This window comes from Brachionichthys hirsutus, chromosome 17 (genome assembly GCF_040956055.1).
Source record: "Brachionichthys hirsutus isolate HB-005 chromosome 17, CSIRO-AGI_Bhir_v1, whole genome shotgun sequence".
NCBI lineage: Eukaryota > Metazoa > Chordata > Actinopteri > Lophiiformes > Brachionichthyidae > Brachionichthys > Brachionichthys hirsutus.
The window spans coordinates 9233852-9253964 of record NC_090913.1 but is presented as its reverse complement, the minus strand read 5'-3'; the positions used below and the strand labels follow the sequence as shown (position 1 = coordinate 9253964).

Here is a 20113-nt window from a genome sequence, read left to right as displayed (position 1 = left end):
CTATTCTTTTATCGTGACTATAATTTTAAGTCCTGCCGCATGTGAATGACAACAAAAAATAAACACATCAAAGCGTGTTAGACGTGAAGCGCTGTCCCCGCTGTCAGTGCCGGTGACCACGTGGAGTTGGAGATGGTCAGCTGACTGCCGAAGGCGGAAGAGAGGGATGACGATGGAAGGAAACAGGGACGAAGCGGAAAAATGTATCAATATAGCGACGAAAGCGTTCCAAGCTGGAGATAAAGACAAAGCCTTGAAGTTTCTTAATAAAGCAGAGAAGCTGTACCCAACCGACAGAGCCCGAGGTGAGGTTTAGCATTCGGGGCTGCCGTGGCTAGTTTAGCGTTGATGCTAGCTAGTAGCTGGCGTTCGGTAACATCACGTAGCTGTTTGACACCTTAGCGGCTACTGGATAACGAGCTACAGCTCATTTGTATTATAATTAGCATTTGTCAAAACATAAATAAATGAGGTAGTAAACATTATAGTTATCGTTTGTTAAGTCGGGGACCTAGCGGTGTCTTGGCTAGCTCGCTAACTAGCTAGCTATATTTCTCAACAAGCATCTGGTGTAACTTGTCAATAATTGTTAGCTATCAGTGAAACATTAAAGCCTTCCAGAGGAACGGAAACTGGTCCCGGCCTGCTAACTGTGACACGTCAGGCCATCAAAGAGCCACTTATTAATTACGATCTGTCCCCTTTTGATTAGTATCTTAATTAAATTTGTTTAAATTACAATGTGCAAGAATTTGACCTTGCGTGATTAGTGCCGTTGTGAAAAGGACGATTCGGATGAGTGCATAACAGGCTAATGAAGCAAGTGGATCTGTGTAACTGGGGTTTAATGTTAGCTAAGTCTAGCCTAAGCCAATATTTAAATGCTTCCAGGGCATCAGCATTGGATGAATGAAAATAGTGGCTACTTTGGGAAACTGTAGAATCTTGCGGATGAACCTGCACATGGAGGATCAGTCGCTTTACGGTGGTTAACTTCTAACCTTGTCTTGTTGAAATGGTGCAGACTGCTTTGATCCCGCACAGCGGGAAGTTTAAAGTTTAATAAAAGTACATGAAGTGTCTCTCTGTGACAATGAAATATGTTCTTGTAACATTCTGTCTATTTTTAACATTGTAACATCCTCCCTCTCTCTGACATCATAACATTCTTTCGCTCTCTCTCACACACACACACACACAATTACACACAACACCAAACAAATTTTATCAGGCAAATGCCACCATATGTTCTGGCCCGAACAGCGATATGTTCCATCAGGTGCTGCAGCATTGTAAGGCGATACCAGTGGAAATGCCTGAGCAATTTGCACCAATTCCTGCAGAAAAGAAAAAGCTTGCTAGAATTATATCCTATTAATAGACAGACTAGTATAATAACACTAAAAGAACACGCACTACTTCCTTTACAGTTGTACTCTTCAGTGCTGTTTGACACCTTTGGCACTCGGTGGTTCTGTGAACTCACACTTTTGGATTCAGTGCGACTTTTATTCTAACTTGCTTTTAATGGCTGATTATTTGTCATATAGTTTTTGGCAGTGCTTGCAAAGGTCTCTGACAAGGTCTGCGTGACAACAAATTCACACGAAATCCCAGCTGGGATTTTTTTTTTCCAGTGTCATCAATACTGAAACCAAAATATTCCCAAATGATAGACGCAGTTATTCGTTTTTGTTCACTAGCTCTTCTAGTTGAGCTCTACAGTACTACACTGTACTGTATTATTGGTACTGTGTATATTGGTTCTCTCTCTGCGCTTGTGCCACACATGTCGCTTAGCATTAAAAGAAGATGCTTGCAGCACATAATCACAGGTGTATTACAGAAATAGAAGCCTGCGCCCAAGAGGAAAGGACCAAGAATCCTCATGGACACTGCCAGAAAGTGGCTATGCATCACATTTTCTGCAGATTGTAGCTGCGCAAGTCGTTAAAGGGCCGAACAATTATTAAAGCATCATTCTGATTCTGTAGAACACAAAGGTGTGCATCGTAACTCTTACTAAACCTCGAAAAGAATCAAAATTGTGTTGAATTAGGACCTTGAAATCAAATCAAAACTGAAAAATTGCACAATTGTTCCTGTATATTTTTTTGTGGCAATGATTTTGATCATTTTTAATTTATATTTCCCCTCTCTTTTTGTTTCCTCAGCTTTGTTGGATGCGCTCACAAAGAATGGCAGCTCAACGGCAAACGGTGCGTATCGCAGGAGGCCAGCAGAAAGCTCGGAACGCAGCGAGGCTCATCCAGAACGGGAACGCCAGGAGTCCGGAGGTGGCGACTCCGCTAAAGTCTTCAGCAAAGACCAGGTGGAAGGTGTACACAGGTGACCATTTCAGCATTTCATTGTGTATCTCTCTCTCCACTAGTTGGCGCTGCTGTTTGTCCCAGTTTGGCTAGCTTTTTTTGGTGCTTCCCTGTGTTTCATAGACGAAAGCAATGCTCTGTGTCATACTTTAGCTTAACGTTTTTTGCTGCGAATTTATGCACGCTCTTCCATCGCCATGGGAACCTCTTCACCATGGTGTCTTGCTCATGAGGGAAAAAGTGAGCGGTATTTAGAGGTGTGGACTACATTCCAGCTAATCATTACACGCTCCAGTTTTACGTTAAGAGATAGCAGAGAACGGTTGAAAAACAAGTTTTGTTAAAGGCTAATTTAAGTTTCTACTTATAGCAGAATCAAGGGAAACTGATAACATCTTTAATAAGCACCAGTCAAATGTGAAATGGTGGAAAACAACATGGAGGTCTTTAGAAATGTGCGGTTTCAGTCTGACCCAGCTGCTCGTATGCAGGCGAATGGAAGGCAACTCGTACTATTATGTCAAAAGATTCCAGTTAACTCAAATCATTTTCCAGTTTTGCTTTTCTAAACACTCAGTCCTGTCTGTGAGAGCACGGAAACTTCAAATTAATAGAACAGAACCTCAAAAATGATTAGGATTAGTCGAGCTGTAAACTAATCTTCTCTGAGGTGTGTGCGCTTTAATGTCATTTACGTTTGTGTCGGTCGAGCTGCTGCATTCAGTTTTGCTCTCTTTCAGAATAAAGCAATGTAAAGACTACTATGAAGTGCTGGGCGTCGGTAAAGAAGTCGGTGATGACGATCTAAAGAAGTCCTACAGGAAGCTAGCACTCAAGTTCCATCCGGATAAAAACCACGCACCCGGGGCAACCGAGGCCTTTAAAAGTAACTATACTAAGCTTTTTTTTTTTTTTTTTTTACATATGGTTGCCATCAGGGGAGGGGTGTCATCTCCAGATAAAATGTAGCTTGCATGATATTTAAATACTATAGGGGGAGAAAAAAAAACCAAGATTTGTGTCTATAGCTTTTCCCCATCTTTGATGTATCAACTGTGTCCTGCTTCAGAGATTGGTAATGCGTATGCAGTGCTGAGCAACCCGGACAAAAGACAGCAGTACGACCTAACGGGAGGAGAGGAGCCGAGCAGCTCGGGGCACTCGCACGGAGGAGGCTTTGAGTTCCACAGGGGCTTCGAGGCGGACATCACTCCGGAGGACCTCTTCAACATGTTCTTTGGTGGCGGCTTCCCCTCCTGTGAGTGAGCCCCTGCGTATCTACTAATAATATTCCCTCATTCATCATCCATCATGCCCCATTTAAGTATCAAGAATGTTGATTTCATTCTTACGTGTCCCAAGAATCAGTTTATTAGTTAGTGATCTCATAATTTATGTGAAGATGACATGTTTTCAGCTCTCCGTTGAATCCGGAGATTTCCAGGCCTGTTTTTCCTCCCGTAATAGATGCTGAAAAGCATGAATGGAGAGAGTTGGTGTAATTGATGACATTCCGCAGCATTGAATCTTGACCCACGTCCTATTTTGCCGACAGCAAGCCCGCACACTTTCAACAACGGCAGAACGAGCTACAGCCGTCAGACGGATCACCGACAAGAAAGGACAGAAGAAAGGGGAGATGTATGTAGAAAGTTATTTTATTTACACGAGTGTAAATTAGAATGTGAACTGAAGTGTGACTAAAAACCAATGCGTTGGCTGAACTGTACTTTTTTTTTTTTGTCACTAGGGTGGTTTCTCCATGTTTATCCAGCTGATGCCCATTTTGGTCCTGATTTTAGTGTCCATACTGAGCCAGGTGATGGTGTCCCCTCCCCCCTACAGCCTCTATTCTAGACCGTAAGTACACACACACACACACGCACACACGGCTTTCATGCCGTGTTTAGGGTTCAGCATATCAGCGGACATCATGACATCACTCCAGTGTGTGATTTAAAGAGAACATCCCAGGGGAAATCATGACAGTCTTTTTGCCATCCCTTTCAGGTCTACGGGGCAGACTGTAAAACGGCAGACAGAAAACCTGCGCGTCGACTTCTACGTCGCCAGAGATTTCAAGTCCGAGTTCAAAGGCTCGGCGCTGCAGCAGATTGAGAAAAATGTCGAGGAAGACTACATCGCTAACGTCAGGAATAACTGCTGGAAGGAGAGGCAGACGAGTGAGTGTGCACGGGTGGAGGAGGAGGGTGCTGGAGAAGCAGCAAGACGTCATCTAATCATTGTTTTTGTGTTTGTCTCATGCAGAAACAGACCTGCTGTACGCCGCTAAGGTATACAGGGATGACCGAATGCGTAAGAAGGCGGAGCTTATGACTATGGATAACTGCAGGGAGCTGGACAGACTAAATAGCATATTCCGGGGCGGATGAGTAGGACACTTTTAGATCACGTGTAATAGATGTTTAAGTTCATGTTTTTTAAAGAGAGAATTTACACTAGGAGCAAAAAAAAAAAAAAAAACTTCCTGAAATTATTTAGTTTGATTGTTCAAGATTTAAAATGTTCCTCCTTCCTCATGTCCACCCACCAACTCCTCCTGCCTGGGCCTTGTTGCGTCTTAATGAACCGATCTACCTACTGTACGCCCCAGAGCGTTTCTCGTCTCGCTCCGCTTTCCTTCGGTTTTTCTGACAATGAGGACGAGGACACGCGAGCGTAAAGGCACGTTCTTCGACGCGTGAAAACCCTGGAGTTTTTCGCCCGACGGATCAACAGACGGCTAACGGCTTTCATCCGCTGAACATGAATTTAAGATGAGAATTCCCAGGTTGAGTTGCATTCCTACAGCCATTTCTTGGAACGCAGGAAAAAGAAAAATGGAGATAAATTTGAACGAACTTTTAGCGTTCTACTCGTGCCCATATGTGGGCGAAGATGACGGGATATGAAGATAGTCTTTGCTGCAAAGAGGACATTTTATGTTGTTGACTTCAAAATGTGACGTTGATGGAGACAAAACAAGAAGGACATTGTTTTTCATAAATTGTTGTACAGTTTCATTTTTGAATGTTTAAAGTTTATGCAGTTATTTAAGAAAGTTCAGTGCTTGCCTAATCAGTTTAATAAAGTAAAATTCCCTAACGCTGCGTGTATCCGTGTCGCTCAGTCAGTCCAGCGATTGAGAGAATGCTATTTTATCTCGGCTCACGGAATGCTGCCGTGAAAATGGTTTCGATTGTTTGTTTTATCATTTCTGAGATTTCTGCTGCTGTCACAAAACATGTTTTGAAACAGAGAGTGTTGAAACTGTCTTTGACAGCTGAACAGAGGCGTGGAGCTTTTCTGGAAGACATTTCTGAGACACGTTTTCAGCTTCGATGAAACATTGCCTTCTGGTAACGAGTCAGATTTAATCGCTGTGGCCGGATTCAATAAAGCTGCTCTGGTGCTGTGCTGACAATCTCATCAGGACCACGTTGTAAGCTTCTTTGAAGCCTTCCGTCACAGTTGCAGAAGGCATAAATCCTTTTATGAGCCTTGTTGAGTGATCGAATGAGACTGGCAGCCACGGGATGACGTCAGAGGGTGTACCGGTCCGGGGGGGGGGGGAGGGGAGAGGGGGGGGGGGGGGATTACTACCGTAATCATTACTGAATATTGCCCGTTTAGAATGCTGTGCGGCACTTATTTACATTTTTTGTTCTCGTCTCTGCATCTGTAAAGATAACCATTAAACGCACGCAAGGGGACAAAAAATAATAATGCGGGTCGTGATTTTAACAAAACACAAAACAATCAAGCAAAAATGACTTTAAAACACAGTGGTGCGGTTTTTAAAACTCCTGAGTCTATATTGAAATTGCGTTTTATTGAGTTTTCGTTCACTGAAGTCGCAATTTCCCACGCCGCGCCCATTGGTTTACAAAGCGTCACGTGACAACGTCAACCCCGGAAGAGATTAGATAAGCGTCAACTCGAAGCCAAATGTAAACAACCGGCACAGAAAGTTTAGATGGCATAAAGAGCGCGTTTTGAGGAATAACTGGGTTTAATTTAAGCCTATGTTTGTTCACACGCTGCTATATGTGCATTAAGTACTATGCAGCGCAGCATTTACCGGCGTGTCTTTCTGCTGGGATGTTTTATTTGTGGACGCTTCCCCGACGTGTCATCCTGCGGACACGAACCCGAGACTCCAGACTGGAGGACGACTTTAAAAACTATCCGGAACGGAATACACAAGATTGACACTTACCTGAACGCAGCGCTGGACTTGTTTGGCGGCGATGACGGCCTGTGCCATTTTAAATGTAGCGATGGTGAGCTAGCTCCGTCATTAATGGGGACTGTGTGTCGTCATGCTAACCGGGAATGTTTAACGTTACAGAAAGACACTCCGAGTCCTCACCTTTGCTCTTCTGGCGCAGGTTATAAGCCTTTACCGCGTCCTGGATATAAGAATCCACCCCCCAATGGATGTGGGTCCCCAATGTTCGGATTTCAGGTAATATGAAAGTGCTGAGGAAGATAGAAGTTCCATTCATGCCTGAGACAAAGTTATATCTGTTAATACATACATTGTGTTCCCTTGTGTTGTAGTTTTATATTTTGATTAGACCTTTTCATGTATTGTAGGTATTTCTGATTTTAAAAAGTATGTACGGTAAGGGCCTGTAATACACCTGTAATAAACATTGTTTTAGCTGAGCAGTAACTCAGAAGCCAAATGAATACAAAGCCTAAAAACAAAAGTATGCACTTCAAAAATACGTGCACGCAGCATGAACGTGTCTCAGTTTAACGCCTTGGGGCTAAAAAAAAGACAACTAGCATTTCATTAGAGGGGATGGGAGATGGCGGTTGATCCCGGATGCTAACCAACAACGGCATCCTCCTCTCTGTCAGTGCCTCCACTTGCTGAGACTGGGATAGCGTCAGTCCTAAGTACACTGACTGACTAACTTCTCTTTTCCAGTTTGACATCGGCATCCCGTCGATGACTAAATGCTGTAACCGACATGACCGCTGCTACGACACCTGTGGCAGAGAGAAGCACGACTGCGACGAGCAGTTCCAGGATTGTCTCGAGACCATCTGCAGGAATGTGCAAAAGACCCTGGGATTGACCCAGAGTGTTCAAGGTAGACCAATGCAACCTGGGCTCATCCTGTAAATGGGATTTTTTTTTCCTCAGATGATTCTCTCCAGATTTAACTGAAAATGTAGTTTCAGTAATTGTCTTTCCATATAAATAACTTTCTGTCTTAAGTGAAATACACTAAAGCCAACACGCTGCCATGTCTTATGAGGACACTGGCACATAACAGAGCCCCCGTTGGATGTTATTGATAATACTTGAGCTTTCCTGCTTTCACAAGGTTAAAATGGGAACGTGTTGAACATGCTTGGGCACGTTAGCAAGCATTCATATAGTTGTAAAACACGATATGTCCAGCAGAGGGCAAGGTTTGAGCAAATTTCAAATAGCTGGACGGTGCAATCCATTAAGGATTTCGTGCGTACTTTAAGTGTGAACGCATTGTGCATGTTAAACTGCTTTCAAACCACGTTCTGCCTGTTCCCTGCCATGATCTTCTCGCTCCTCTCCCATTGTAGCTTGTGAGTCAGCAATGACTCTGCTGTTTGACGCCGTGATGCACTTGGGATGTAAGCCATACCTGGACAGCCAGAGAGAGTCCTGCGTGTGTCGCTATGAAGTGAAGAAGGAACTCTAACCTCACCCACAGGATCAAGGCTCGCAAAAAGGACCGATTTAAAATGCACTACACTGAAGACCACTGAGGGCTGCTGGCAATAAACGTTTTTTTGTAGACTTGTAGAGTTTATCAAGGTTAGAGTATTTTTGTGTCTAAAAAAAAAAAAGCACACATCTAGCATTTAATATCTCGTGTTTAGAGTAGAGAATTAGGTTTTCCTATACTGTCAGTCATTTTCTTAAGCGCTTTATCCGAAACCCGGGTCGCGGGATCTACCGGAGCCTATCCCAGCAGTCCACGGGAGAGAGGCAAGGCACACCCTGGACAAGCAGCCAGTTCATCACAGGGCCACGCATAAACGGACAATCATTCACACACACACACCTACAGACAATTTAGCATAACCGATTTGCCTAAGCTGCATGTTCTTGGTGATGGGAGGAACCCGGAGAACCCGGAGAGAACCCACGCAAACACGGGGGGAGAACATGCAGACTCCTTACAGAAAGGCCTCAAGTTGGATTTGAACCTGTGACCTTCTCGCTGTGAGGCAACAGCGCTAACCACTGCGCTCCTATACTGTCAATTGTTTCTATGGTGATAGTGTTATTTTTTTTAACATGTTTTTCTAATTCCAGTAAAATGCTAACTTGGCTTTAGCGTCGTGCAGCTCACCTGTCAAATGCGAATTTTGTCCATATGACGGCATTTAATATATTTGAGGAAGGAAAATGCTCTCAGTGAATTAGGAATGCGTAAATGGTTATTTGTCTGAATAAAGATTGACGTTTCAATTGTCCAACTTGGCTCAAATAAATAAAGTAGTTTTTAATTCTATTCCACCACAACAAAGTGAGGAGGGGGACTTTATACTTTCCATCATATTTCGTTTCGAGGGCTTGACTCATTTGTCTCAGATGTACTGGAGAGGTGCCTTTTGGGATTGTAGGCATTATATTTATTTGTTTCCTTTTTGGTAACATTTCTGAGATGTGCTAACTTTAATAACTCTACCTGTATTTCTTCAGTTATCTTAATTTTCACAATTCTTTGCACATAAGTTGTTTGGAGATCATGGATCCTAAAATTAAAAAAAAATAAAAAAGTGATGAAATGATCAAGTTTGTTTCCAAAGTATCCGAAACATTAAGAATGTTCCACTTTATAATTGTGCGGGTCCAAAGTCATATATTTCCCTTTATGGTGTTATTGAACCCAATTTAAAATTTATGACTCGCTGTCGCAATGTGGCTAACGCGGAAGTTCCGGTTTGGCTGACAAGTGTGCGAACCAATAGGCGGCTTTCGTTTTCACACTCAGCCAATAGAATTGTAGGGGGAGGGGCTAAAAGCCACACTCGTCGATACGCCCAAACAGAAGTTGAGTCTTTGGGATCCGTCGGTCGGACTGGACGTGTAAACATGTCTGTTGAGGGAGAAGACAGATGTGGAGGTAATACGTGATTTGTTTTACATTAAAGATGAGACATTAGACTTAAAGATAAGACACATAAAGCGTGACGTGGTAATTTAGAAAAATAAACGCAAGTACTTTACTTTTGCATGTAACCTCGGAAATCACCGGTAAATATGTTTAGAACGGATTACGATCTTTTCACAAGTGCTGCTAAGAATCACTTTTCTTCATCGCCAGTCAAAGAAGTACAAAAGCTTGAGGCTGTTGGGACTTAAATTGTCTTCGTCTCACCTTTCCAGGAAGTGTCGTCGCTCAGGACAGCAGAAGAGCAACGAAAAGGGCGGGCGAGTATTTCTACTTAGTTACTATTTAGTTAGTGCCTCACAAGGTACCTGTGGAGGTTCGAGTTCAACCAATAGTTATTCAGAGTAAAGTCCTGAAGAAAGGCCAGTTTCTTATCAGCGGCGCACAAATTACAGTAATAAATTACAGTAATATCAGTCATCAGATTAAACTGCCTCCATTATTCCAGTGTAGGCGGTATATATGGTTTTCCTGTAATGCCTGTCATTTCGAAACTGATCAAAATGGAATCATAAATGTTTTCTGCCCCCCCCCCCCCCCCCTCGAATCACGTGGTCCGAGTATTAAGCTGTAAAACCTCGTTGCTCCGCGATTCTGTTCTCCATCATCACAGGGCTTCTCCTTTCTGTTTGTTTCCCACAGGATGCACGGAGAACCTAACGGAGACCGATTCCTTCTTCGGCAGGTAAGACCCGTTTCTTCTTTGCTTTGGACTGGAGTTTTTTAATTTCCCCCCCCCTCCCAAGGTCCAGTGGCCCATCACAAATGGTGTTCATCTTTCCATCATGAAGCAGTGCTGTAGCTTTGGATCCCGCGGAGGAGTACAAGATGAACAACAATCGGCGAGGACTTGCGGTCATCTTTAACCAGGAGCGATTCTTCTGGCGCCTGGGATTAAACGACAGACACGGAACCAACGCCGACTGCTACAACTTGGAGAGAAGGTAACACTTCCCGGCCTGGTGCTGGGCGGGGACTATTGGACGTTCTTGACCTACATTTGAACTCTCTAATTTGGTGACATATTACAGAAATTGTGTGTTTTTTTTATTTTTAATCTCTTTCAGTTTGAAAGAACTACATTTTGACGTGAAGACGTATCATAACTACAAACTGGTGGAGGTGTTGGATAAAATCAATGAAGGTAAAACATGCGCAGGATCACGTATGACGCTAGAACAGGCACGGGCAAACTATGTCAATCCGGCCCGCCGATCGGGCAAATTGTATTCAAGGTTACTTGATTTGCTGTGAGATCAGTGAAAACATCCTATTTCCATTCAAACCTAGCAAACATGCATGTAAAACGTATACAAGTGTAAAAGTGCTCAAAGAACATTTCATCGTGACCCAGTAATCAGGATATCATAAAAAGTTTTCAAACCACAACGATGAGAAAAACACACGATTAAGATTCCTTAGTCCTTGTCGAGAAGATACCAAACAAGTACCACGTTGTAGTACAAACAAGTAGCCAATGTCCCTCCAGCTGCAGAGGACGACCATTCAGACGTGGACTGCTTTCTGCTCGTCTTCCTGAGCCACGGCGAGGACGATCACGTTTACACGTACGACGGGAAGATCAAGATTCAAGACATCACGGCCCTGTTCAAAGGCGATAAATGCAGGGGCCTCGTGGGAAAGCCAAAGATCTTTGTATTACAGGTACTGAAAGTAAATATAAAAAACGCTCAAATCGGTGAGACCGCGGAGTCAAAAGGCGACGTGCCTGTGTCCGTCCCCAGGCGTGCCGAGGAGACAAACATGACGATCCCGTGACTCATTGCGATGCCGTGGACGCGATAAAGACGGAGGAGGTGGTGGTCGATGCCAGCGCCATACACACCCTCCCTGCCGGCGCCGATTTCATCATGTGCTACTCGGTGGCCGAAGGTGAGATTGGAAAATCTAGTGCCATGATTGGTCATTTTATTCAATCAATACTTGAAGGATGAGACGGGAATCCCGTTCAGAAACTAGGAAGTGAATGAATGTCTTTACTTGCTGTCCCCCCCCCCCCCCCCACATGTTGTTTAAGGGTACTATTCCCATCGGGACACCTTTAACGGCTCCTGGTACATCCAGGACCTTTGTGAGCTGCTTGTGAAATACGGGACCTCCCTTGAATTCACGGAATTGCTCACGCTGGTGAACAGAAAAGTGTCGATGAGGAGCGTCCTGCGCAGCAGCGACAGCAACTCCATCGGGAAGAAGCAAGTGCCTTGCTTCGCCTCAATGCTCACAAAGAAACTCTATTTCCGGGTTAAAAAGTAAATCCCAGACTTCACGTGTAAAACGATAAATAGGGAGGGATTTTAAAGATTTATTTCTGTTCTAGTCCTCGACTCTACTGTCTGTTTCTCATGCGCGCTATTCTTCTCCCAGAGTTCCCTGTCTATCTGAGCCGGATTCCTCACATCACTCTGGATTCTTGTGTGCGTGCATGGAAACATACAGTAGACAATCATACGACCTCATTCCCACTTTTTTTTAATATGCGAATAAAATCAACATGCAGGGATTTTTTAAATCACTGAAACAATTTGGGTGCACCCCGAATGCGTCGCCAGGGCATCGCGGGGGCCACACGCAGACACAGGGAGAACATGCAAACACTGCACAGATAGAATTCGAACCCGGCACCTCCTTTTTTTGTGAGGCGACAGCGCTAACCACTACGCCACCGTGGTCACCCCTTGCAGGACTTCAGCTGCTCAAAATGTCAGGATGCGATTTGGCTTTGTTGTGCTGAAATAAGCAAGACTTTGTCAACTTAGCAGGATGCTAAGTTGCTCCAAAGCACAGATGATATGTTTGCCTTTGCAAAGGTGAAGATGCTGCTGGATTCAAAATCTGTATTTGACCGTACAACTTTCAAAACATTTGATATTTTTGCAGAATTTCCAATTAAATGAGTCTTTTGTTGACGTTGGAAACAAGGTTGTAATCCATCCGATACAACGGCCCTGCAGTGGGTTCCGTGCTGGCGGGACAAATTGTGACTCGTAAAAAAAGGATCATACAGGCACCGCCTGATATAGAACACTAAATCCGTTGCCATGATAATTTCTCTTGTACATGCTGTTCTAATACTCGTCACTATTCACTTCGCTACCATGCTGTTGTTGATTGATCAAGTGGTCCAATTTGCATTTTACTTGAATCATATTATTGGGACCAAACATTCTAACAGGAAGCTGGAAAATAGGAGATAACAGCAAGACAATAAAGTCATTCATATGATTTTTACATTGCGTTTTAATGATCATGTCTATAAAAACCATATAAATACCTCAGATAGTGCTGAGTCATCGCGTGTATACTGTATTCTGTTTGTCTTCATGCCCACACCAGCAAAAAAGGGAATTCATGTTTGTGCGGTTATTTTGTCTTACGGTACTAAACTTGATCATGCATATTGGCACCCAGAATAGCGCCAAGCATCGATGTCGAAGGTTCCTCAGGGATGTGGGGGTGGCTTTCTAATGTAGACTTCAAATACATTGAGCTGTGTCACATGATCCATGACTCAGGAAACACTAAGCTACCAGCAATACTCTGAAGTGTTTTTGTGGTTACACTGATTCTGTGTATTAAATGTTTTCTGCAACTCTTTGTTGTTGTTGGTGTCTTATTTCACCATTTACACCAGAGATGTTTGCAAATGTCCGTCTTCTCTTCATCCACAATCACACTAACGACACTTGAGTTTTTTTTTTTTTTTTTATTGGGAGACGTCAGACAGACAAAGACTGAGGTTGAGCAAATCCTTTTTTATTTCAATGGTTCCCAGTTTCTGGATGTTTCTAAAATATATAATTGGCATCGTTATCAAAACTGTAAACAGAACACAGAATGCTATGGATTCTTTGTACAAAGGCACCATGATCAAAATAAACTTGTTTTTGCTTAGGTGTGTGTGTGTTCATGGCTTTGAATGGATCTGTTCGAGCGGTAGCTGAAGTCGCGTTGGATTTCTCAGCCGTCTCAAGTCGTCCTCCACCTGAGACGCAAAGCAGACAACGATTTAGCATATCTGCATCGGCCTTTTCCTCCATAATGCAAAGAAAAATAAACTGAACCAACCTGAGTCAGTTCGTCCCGCAGCTGATTGTACTTTTCCAGGTTAAATGTCTTCTTGCTGGCGCCTTTATGGAAGTAATGCAGGAACTGTCTATCTTTAGCTTCTGGGTAAACGTAGTCCTGTGGGAAAGAATTAAGAGGGCTTTTAACATGCAGAGGAAAACCACATCTGGGAGCGTAAACATCTGGCGTAAATGACTGTTAAAGGAGGAGTTCCACATATTGGGCTGTCGTTACCTCCACCAAGGAGGTAATATTTGATGTTGTCTAACGGTCTAACCCATTACAATTTGAGAGCGATCTGGATTCCTGTCTGGATAAAAAGAAAATCTGGATTTCTGTCTGGACAAAAATCCTGATTTCCCGGATTTACTTATAATGGAGGCTTAAAAAAAACAAAAAAACTTGTAAAATATGCATTCAGCTCACTCACCCAAAAAATAATTTGAATCATGCAAAATATATTCTTGATCTGATCCAGATTTACGTCAAGAAAACATTAAAACTCCATTTACGTATTCAAAAATCAGTGGACGTTTACATAATCCATCCACCAGCACCTCTCAAAATCACTGCTTCACTAGTCATTTGGAGAAGAACCCACCCCCCAATTTGTGTTTTCACCATCTGTTCTTATTTCTGAACCGTCTTGTCCCGGCGCAGTGACTCGCCTGTTTGGTCAGCACATAATAGGCGAAAACTCCGATGCTGGTCCCGTAGGTGATGAAGTACGTGACGGGCTCCATGACGTCCCACGAATACACCCACCAGGTGAGCCAGGCCAGCGCTCCGCCCTGTAGGGATAACAGCGCCATGCCGGTCCAGAGGACCTTGGAGGCGTGGAACTCCGCCGCATGGGACAGCTGAGCCTTCATCTGTCACACCAGTAAAAAAAAAAAAAACAGACCATGTAGTGGCAGAAGTCTTACCGCCACACGGACGAGACGCCATTCCCACCTTCTCCAGGGGAGACAGCTCCTGTTTGAGGTTGTCCAGCTTTTCCAGCAGCTGCCTCTCTTTCAGCTGGTGGTGCTCAGGCAGGTGGAGCGCCGTGTGCAGCAGGTGAACGACATACTTCATGTCCTCCAGCCCCATGGCGTGCTCGCTGGATGCAGACGCTGCACCCCAAGGAGGAATAAAGGCGTTGAGGACGCAAGGCGGGGTGGTGCGCGTGGAGAGGAAGGGACATCTCTCCGTCATGCATGCTCAAGGGGCAAGAAAAATAAATGCGCCGCCTTCTGACTGGAGAGGACAGAGTTCTTACCCTTTTCAGGAGAGCTGACGTTATAAAGTGTGTTGTTGATGACGAGCTGGAAGTCCTTGTTCAGCAGGGTGTCGACTAGCGTGGTGTTAGCCACACGCTCGCCATCTGTCAGGGGAAGACGTGTCCGAATCGGTCAACACAATGCAGTATTATGGCTATAAGAAGATAATAATAATAAAAAAAAAAAGGAATAATGATCGAGAATCGTGCCTGCATAGATTTACACATCCACATGTCAGGAAATGAGCTGCTTGGGGGGAGGTTTGCACTCTCCAGTTAAACTTTGCATCAAACTGGGTTTGTGTCGCTCCCCCAGCTTTCCCTCCTACCGATGTCACCAAATATATATACAGTATATATATATATATATATATATAAATAAGTTAAACAACAAAGAATGTAAATGATATGGTGCGAGCTTAGTGATCACACCACATCGTTACCCTTGGAGAAGACGGATGCGATGGCTCCAGGGTCCTCTCTCTGCAGATCTGTGATCAGGTCTCCAACAGTCATCAGCATGGGCCGCAGGAAGAACAGGCACTTCTCGTTCCTGGAGGGCAACGGGACCTCCAGCACCAAACGGCCGTACTTGTACTTCAAAGAGACGTCTGCGGCGCAATGACAAAGGAAGCTGTTGAGCTCTCGAGCAGAGGTGATGAAATCAAGCTCCCATGATTAACAAGTGACTCTAAAGTCACAGAGCAGCAATGCGACACTCCGTTGACTAGCAAATGGATGCAGTGAAGGTTTGTTACCACTAGATGGCGGTGCTGTGTTGCAAAAAAGAGCACGGGAGCTTCCGAGTGTCGGGCGCCTCTGTTGGACCTGGAGGAGGAGGAAGAAAGGAAGAAGGGATGAATCAGTGAAGCATGCAGTGCAACTGGGAATATGATGGCACAAACATCCGAAACACAGAAAGGAAGAATTAGGAGATTTGAAAGAACGTTTCGCTGTGGCCATGAATAAGGAACATATAGAGCATGTCATATATATAATAATAAAAAGGAAATTCTGCCATCCAAGGGGGACAATTTGTGTCCAACCCACCAGAATCAGAGCAATCTGGAAACAGACCCCCCCCTCAAACACAACGATTTCTTTTATACACCGCTCATTCTACAGCACTTCATTAGATTGAGCGCAGGCGCCGACTGCCGACACACACGGGACTGAGACGTCAATACAGCTTCAGTTTCATTAGAACGCCCTTCACGTCCAAGCAGACCAACAGACCAACAAACCAACAGACCAACAGACCAACAGACCAGCAGACCAACAGACCAACGCGCTCAGAGCCGAGTCACATGTTAGTCCTGATCCACACGTTGGTTCCTTGTTCAGCCGATCTGCAGAGAAGCATGAAGGACAAGCCTGGACCTACTGTGGGAGGAGTGTGTGTGTGTGTGTGTGTGTGTGTGTGCGTGTGCGTAATGCCAGATCGACCAGAAGCAATTCAACAGCCGACTGACCCCACCCCCCCAGGCCGTTAATGTCCCCACGTGCACGCCGCACACGTATCAATGCCATTCGAGATAAACACAAGGCAGCAGAAAATTGCATCCTGGGAGCTGCGTGATGAATAGCAACCCTCCGTGCACCGCGCTGCGGCGTGCACGGCACTGCACTAGACTTACACAACAGCCTCCTGCGTGGAGGTTCATTTGATCAATACAAACAGAGCGTTTCATTGGGACGGCTCCCACACCGGAAACGCAAAGGCAGTTCTGAAAGACCGGACACGCCCAGAGACACAGCCGTGCCGGAAGGGACAGTTTGAATCTGCATTATTATCCTATCAGCCCTCAGACTGGGAGGGAGGGGGGGATAAAGTGAATGTGGCTCCGGGAGGTTTTCTCCTACGACACCCATCAAGGGTTTGGTAGCTCTGAACAAAGCAAAGCGACTTTCTGCACACGCGCACACACACACACACACACACACACACACACACACACACACACACACACACACACACACGCACGCCTGCCATGACGTGATGAATTGCATTGCGCCATGCGGGCAGGAGAGGAACCAGATAGGGAGAGAAAACGGAGGCTGCCAGAATGAGAAATGGAATTAGTCCCCGTTGTGGTTGGGAGCAGGAAGAGTCAGCGCGGGACCCTGAAAACGATTTGCATTCATCTCCTTCTATCCGGTTAATGATCCCATCGGATCAGGAGCAGTGATGGAGTGGGATGACGCGGCGCATCGTGCAGGTGGTGGGAAGCAAAGCTTTGTGCCTGTGCAGCGCTGCAAAGCGTTCGGCACTAAAGTCGACCGTTAAACAAGGAAAATATGAATTAACTTTACGCGATGCATGCTGGGAATGCAACGATAGACTGAGCAGTTCTGTCCTCGGCACAAATGCTGCTGGTAAACGGCTGAACCGTGACGTAGCGAGACGCCACAAGCTGCGAGGAAACAAACACTGCTGCAAAAAAATAAATAATTGCCTTTACATTTCAGTGAGGCCGACTTGAACGATAACCGCCTAAAGCGTCTCATGACAACGGAAGCGTCTGCTTGACGGCATTTCACTAAAGCGAACGTTTCGCTCCGGGCAGGGCAAAAAAAACAACTACAAGATCCCTCAAACCCTCAATATTCACTCAGTATGCAGAGCAGATTGGGGGGGGGGGGGGGGGCTATACAGTATTTACTGTTCATGCTGCACTGGCAGCTCGCTCATTTTCCTGCAATGGAGGATCTGCTTCGACATCTCTAATAATCCTGGGGGTGAAACGACGCCACAGAAACCTCTCGCTGATGCTTCGGCTGCCATGTTTGGCCTTTTTGCATCCTGCAGCGTGTCCCACTTTACATCTCTCGCAATGCAAGCATTCCTCTGATTGGTGCAGACAGATGTGGCAACAACAAGCATCCCGATGGTGCACAAGTGTCCCAGGAAAGGATGAGATATTAAAACCGGAGGGCAGATCAATATCTTCAGAGGACCGATTGAATAAGAGATACTTTGTATTGATGTATTGATGAGAAGTACAGTCATGGATTACCCCCCCCCCCCCCCCCCCCCCCCGTGGAGATCCGTAATGTACTTGAATTATTTATTTGTTGTAGGATCCCGCGTGAAAATTACAGCCCGCAGTAAAAGAAAAAAACAAAGGAGATTGAGAGACAGGAAGAGAGAGAGAGAGAGAGAGAGAGAGAGAGAGAGAGAGAGAGAGCGATGCCATTCCGACGCATCCATCATCGGACGGGGGGGAAACATTCCCGAGCCAAAGTTTACGTTTTATATTACACACGTTATAACATTTACGTCTTTTCATCTGACGGTGCGGAGATCACAGACGAACCGAACCGGAACCGAACCGGAACCGTCCCGCACAACATTCCACCGAAGTGTCGTGTTGCGTTCAAAGACCAGGAAACCAGCGCGTCAACAACACGCCCTGGTGAATTTACGCGACTTATTTGTATTTTTTTTGCACAGTTAATGATGCCAATTACTTTATTTACCGACAGTATTCATTACCTGGTGAAGGAAAACGACCGGACGAGCCGGTTTGACTCCACAGGGACTTCCCAGAAGTCTCGACGCAACTTTTCCGACGATCCGCAGCGAAGCCATCGTCCTGTGACCGCTGCTAGCCTTTAGCTCAGCCGGCGGGGCATTCCGGGTAGAAATACCTCTTCCGTGTGTGCGTGTGTGTGCGTGTAAGTGTGCGTGTGTGTCCGGGTGTGCCCGCTCAAAAGCAGCTGACGTCTGCGCAAAGAACAACAAGGGAGCTGTGAGCGGCGGAGGCGCAGCCTAGCCTGGGCCGCGTCCCATTTCCCCCGACAACACGACGAGACTGTGACGGTTTCCGCGTCCTTTCCTCGTCTCCTCGTCTCCTCCTCGCTCTCTCTCTCTCTCTCTTTTTTTCTTCGATTGGCGGAAACGGGCTTCCATAGTTTTGCAATCCAACCGGTTGGCAGACTGGAGAGAATAATCCGTGTGCGCATTCCCAACCCAAAAGTGCGCAGAACGCCACACACACACACACCCATGGAAGTATGGATAGAGTCTATTTTCTTTAGAGACTTCTGATGATGCAAATAATTATGAAAATGAGGCCCATTTTCATAATTATTTGCAACAGATGGAAAACAGATTTTGATTGATTTTAGAACATGGGGTGTTCTTGGGTCACGGAATAGTTAAAGATTTATTTCTGTTTTAGTCCCCTATTATTGTCTGTTTCTCGTGCACGCTCTTCTTCTCATATGCAATGCGCTATAAATCGGACTCTTTGGTGGCTCATCGTGAACTCAGTGGGAATAAAAGCAGGAGCCGCGTGTATTAACACGCATGCCGAAGAAAGAGAGTAGCGCTGGCCTCAGGCCAGCCCGGAGCTCAACGAACCCTGATCTGCTTTAACCTGCTGTGACAAGCATCCAAGGTCGCAGTCAAACCGAGGGTGGACTGGCTGCTGGGATGTAACAGTTATCAAAGTTACGGATGTTCCTGTTCATTCTCACATCACTCTGGTTTCTCGTGTGCATGAGTTCAAACATACAGTAGACATCATATGTGAATAAAATCATTTCTTAACTTTGGAATCCTTGTTGAGATTATTGAGATTATCATGTTGGCCTCGAACGCCTGTGACCGTTTTGACCTGAGGAGACCAACTGCTTTGCTTTTAGGAGGTGGAATGTTCTCCCATTCTTGACTGATGCAGGACTTCATCCATCCATCCATCCAGTTTCTTCCGTTTTTCCCATTTTGTGGGTCACAGAGTAAATCAATTGATCTAATATGCAAGTTTTTGGAGGTGGGAGGAAAACAGTTCTTGTTTGCATTTAAAATACTTTGGCACAATGAATCCCAATAAATTTGGTGCGTCATTAAACAAGTCGTTTTGTGCAAGATTTTAATTTAAACAGATAAAATAATTAGATTAAAGATCAACACCTCTTTTTATGTTTGTTACCGATATGATCCTTCCACAGCTGGATTCACCATTAATTTAGGAATGAACCAAATTGCTTGCTTCCACACAGTAGTTGTGCATTTGTTGACTTGATATGTGAGCAGCGTTTCATCTTTTCGATAGTCTTGGCTGCCCCCTGGTGGTATTACAATAGTGCGCAACGAAAAGACTTTCTTCTGTGGATGCACTGACTTATGGCAAGTCCTTTTAACATCTAACAGCTGGACTGGATATGTGTTGCAGAAAAATATCAACAATTCAGCTGCAGATATCCGTAATTCACAGAGCGGATATGGATTGGAATATTTCCCTTAATTC

General features: G+C 44.9%; 4 protein-coding genes across 5 annotated transcripts; 3 read left to right on the top strand and 1 right to left on the bottom strand.

Annotated features, from left to right (window-relative positions):
- Positions 1-169: 169 nt before the first annotated feature.
- On the top strand, positions 170-5672 carry dnajb14 (DnaJ heat shock protein family (Hsp40) member B14). Its single transcript, XM_068750789.1, has 8 exons — positions 170-305; positions 2175-2349; positions 3071-3216; positions 3400-3588; positions 3886-3971; positions 4081-4190; positions 4341-4513; positions 4599-5672. The coding sequence occupies exons 1-8, from the start codon at positions 173-175 to the stop codon at positions 4721-4723; spliced, it is 1137 nt and encodes a 378-aa protein (XP_068606890.1). The 5' UTR covers positions 170-172; the 3' UTR covers positions 4724-5672.
- Positions 5673-6273: 601 nt separating this feature from the next.
- On the top strand, positions 6274-9019 carry pla2g12a (phospholipase A2, group XIIA). The gene is made up of 4 exons (XM_068751160.1): positions 6274-6613; positions 6722-6798; positions 7270-7435; positions 7911-9019. Exons 1-4 carry the CDS (start codon positions 6394-6396, stop codon positions 8027-8029), a joined length of 582 nt encoding a protein of 193 aa, XP_068607261.1. The 5' UTR covers positions 6274-6393; the 3' UTR covers positions 8030-9019.
- Positions 9020-9416: 397 nt separating this feature from the next.
- Positions 9417-11795, top strand: LOC137906342 (caspase-6-like). 2 transcript variants are annotated; one of them, XM_068750594.1, is made up of 8 exons: positions 9417-9463; positions 9727-9771; positions 10154-10196; positions 10306-10455; positions 10579-10655; positions 11001-11176; positions 11257-11404; positions 11550-11795. In XM_068750594.1, exons 1-8 carry the CDS (start codon positions 9433-9435, stop codon positions 11783-11785), a joined length of 906 nt encoding a protein of 301 aa, XP_068606695.1. In that variant the 5' UTR covers positions 9417-9432; the 3' UTR covers positions 11786-11795. The 2 variants fall into 2 exon arrangements, with proteins under 2 accessions (XP_068606695.1, XP_068606694.1); XM_068750593.1 differs by having other exon boundaries at positions 9433-9463; positions 10303-10455.
- Positions 11796-11828: 33 nt separating this feature from the next.
- LOC137906341 (calcium uniporter protein, mitochondrial-like) lies at positions 11829-18658 on the bottom strand. The gene is made up of 8 exons (XM_068750591.1): positions 18355-18658; positions 15617-15686; positions 15302-15469; positions 14859-14963; positions 14552-14712; positions 14266-14469; positions 13598-13714; positions 11829-13514 (listed from the first exon to the last, which is right to left on the bottom strand). The coding sequence occupies exons 1-8, from the start codon at positions 18448-18450 to the stop codon at positions 13437-13439; spliced, it is 999 nt and encodes a 332-aa protein (XP_068606692.1). The 5' UTR covers positions 18451-18658; the 3' UTR covers positions 11829-13436.
- Between the last annotated feature and the right edge of the window lie 1455 nt (positions 18659-20113).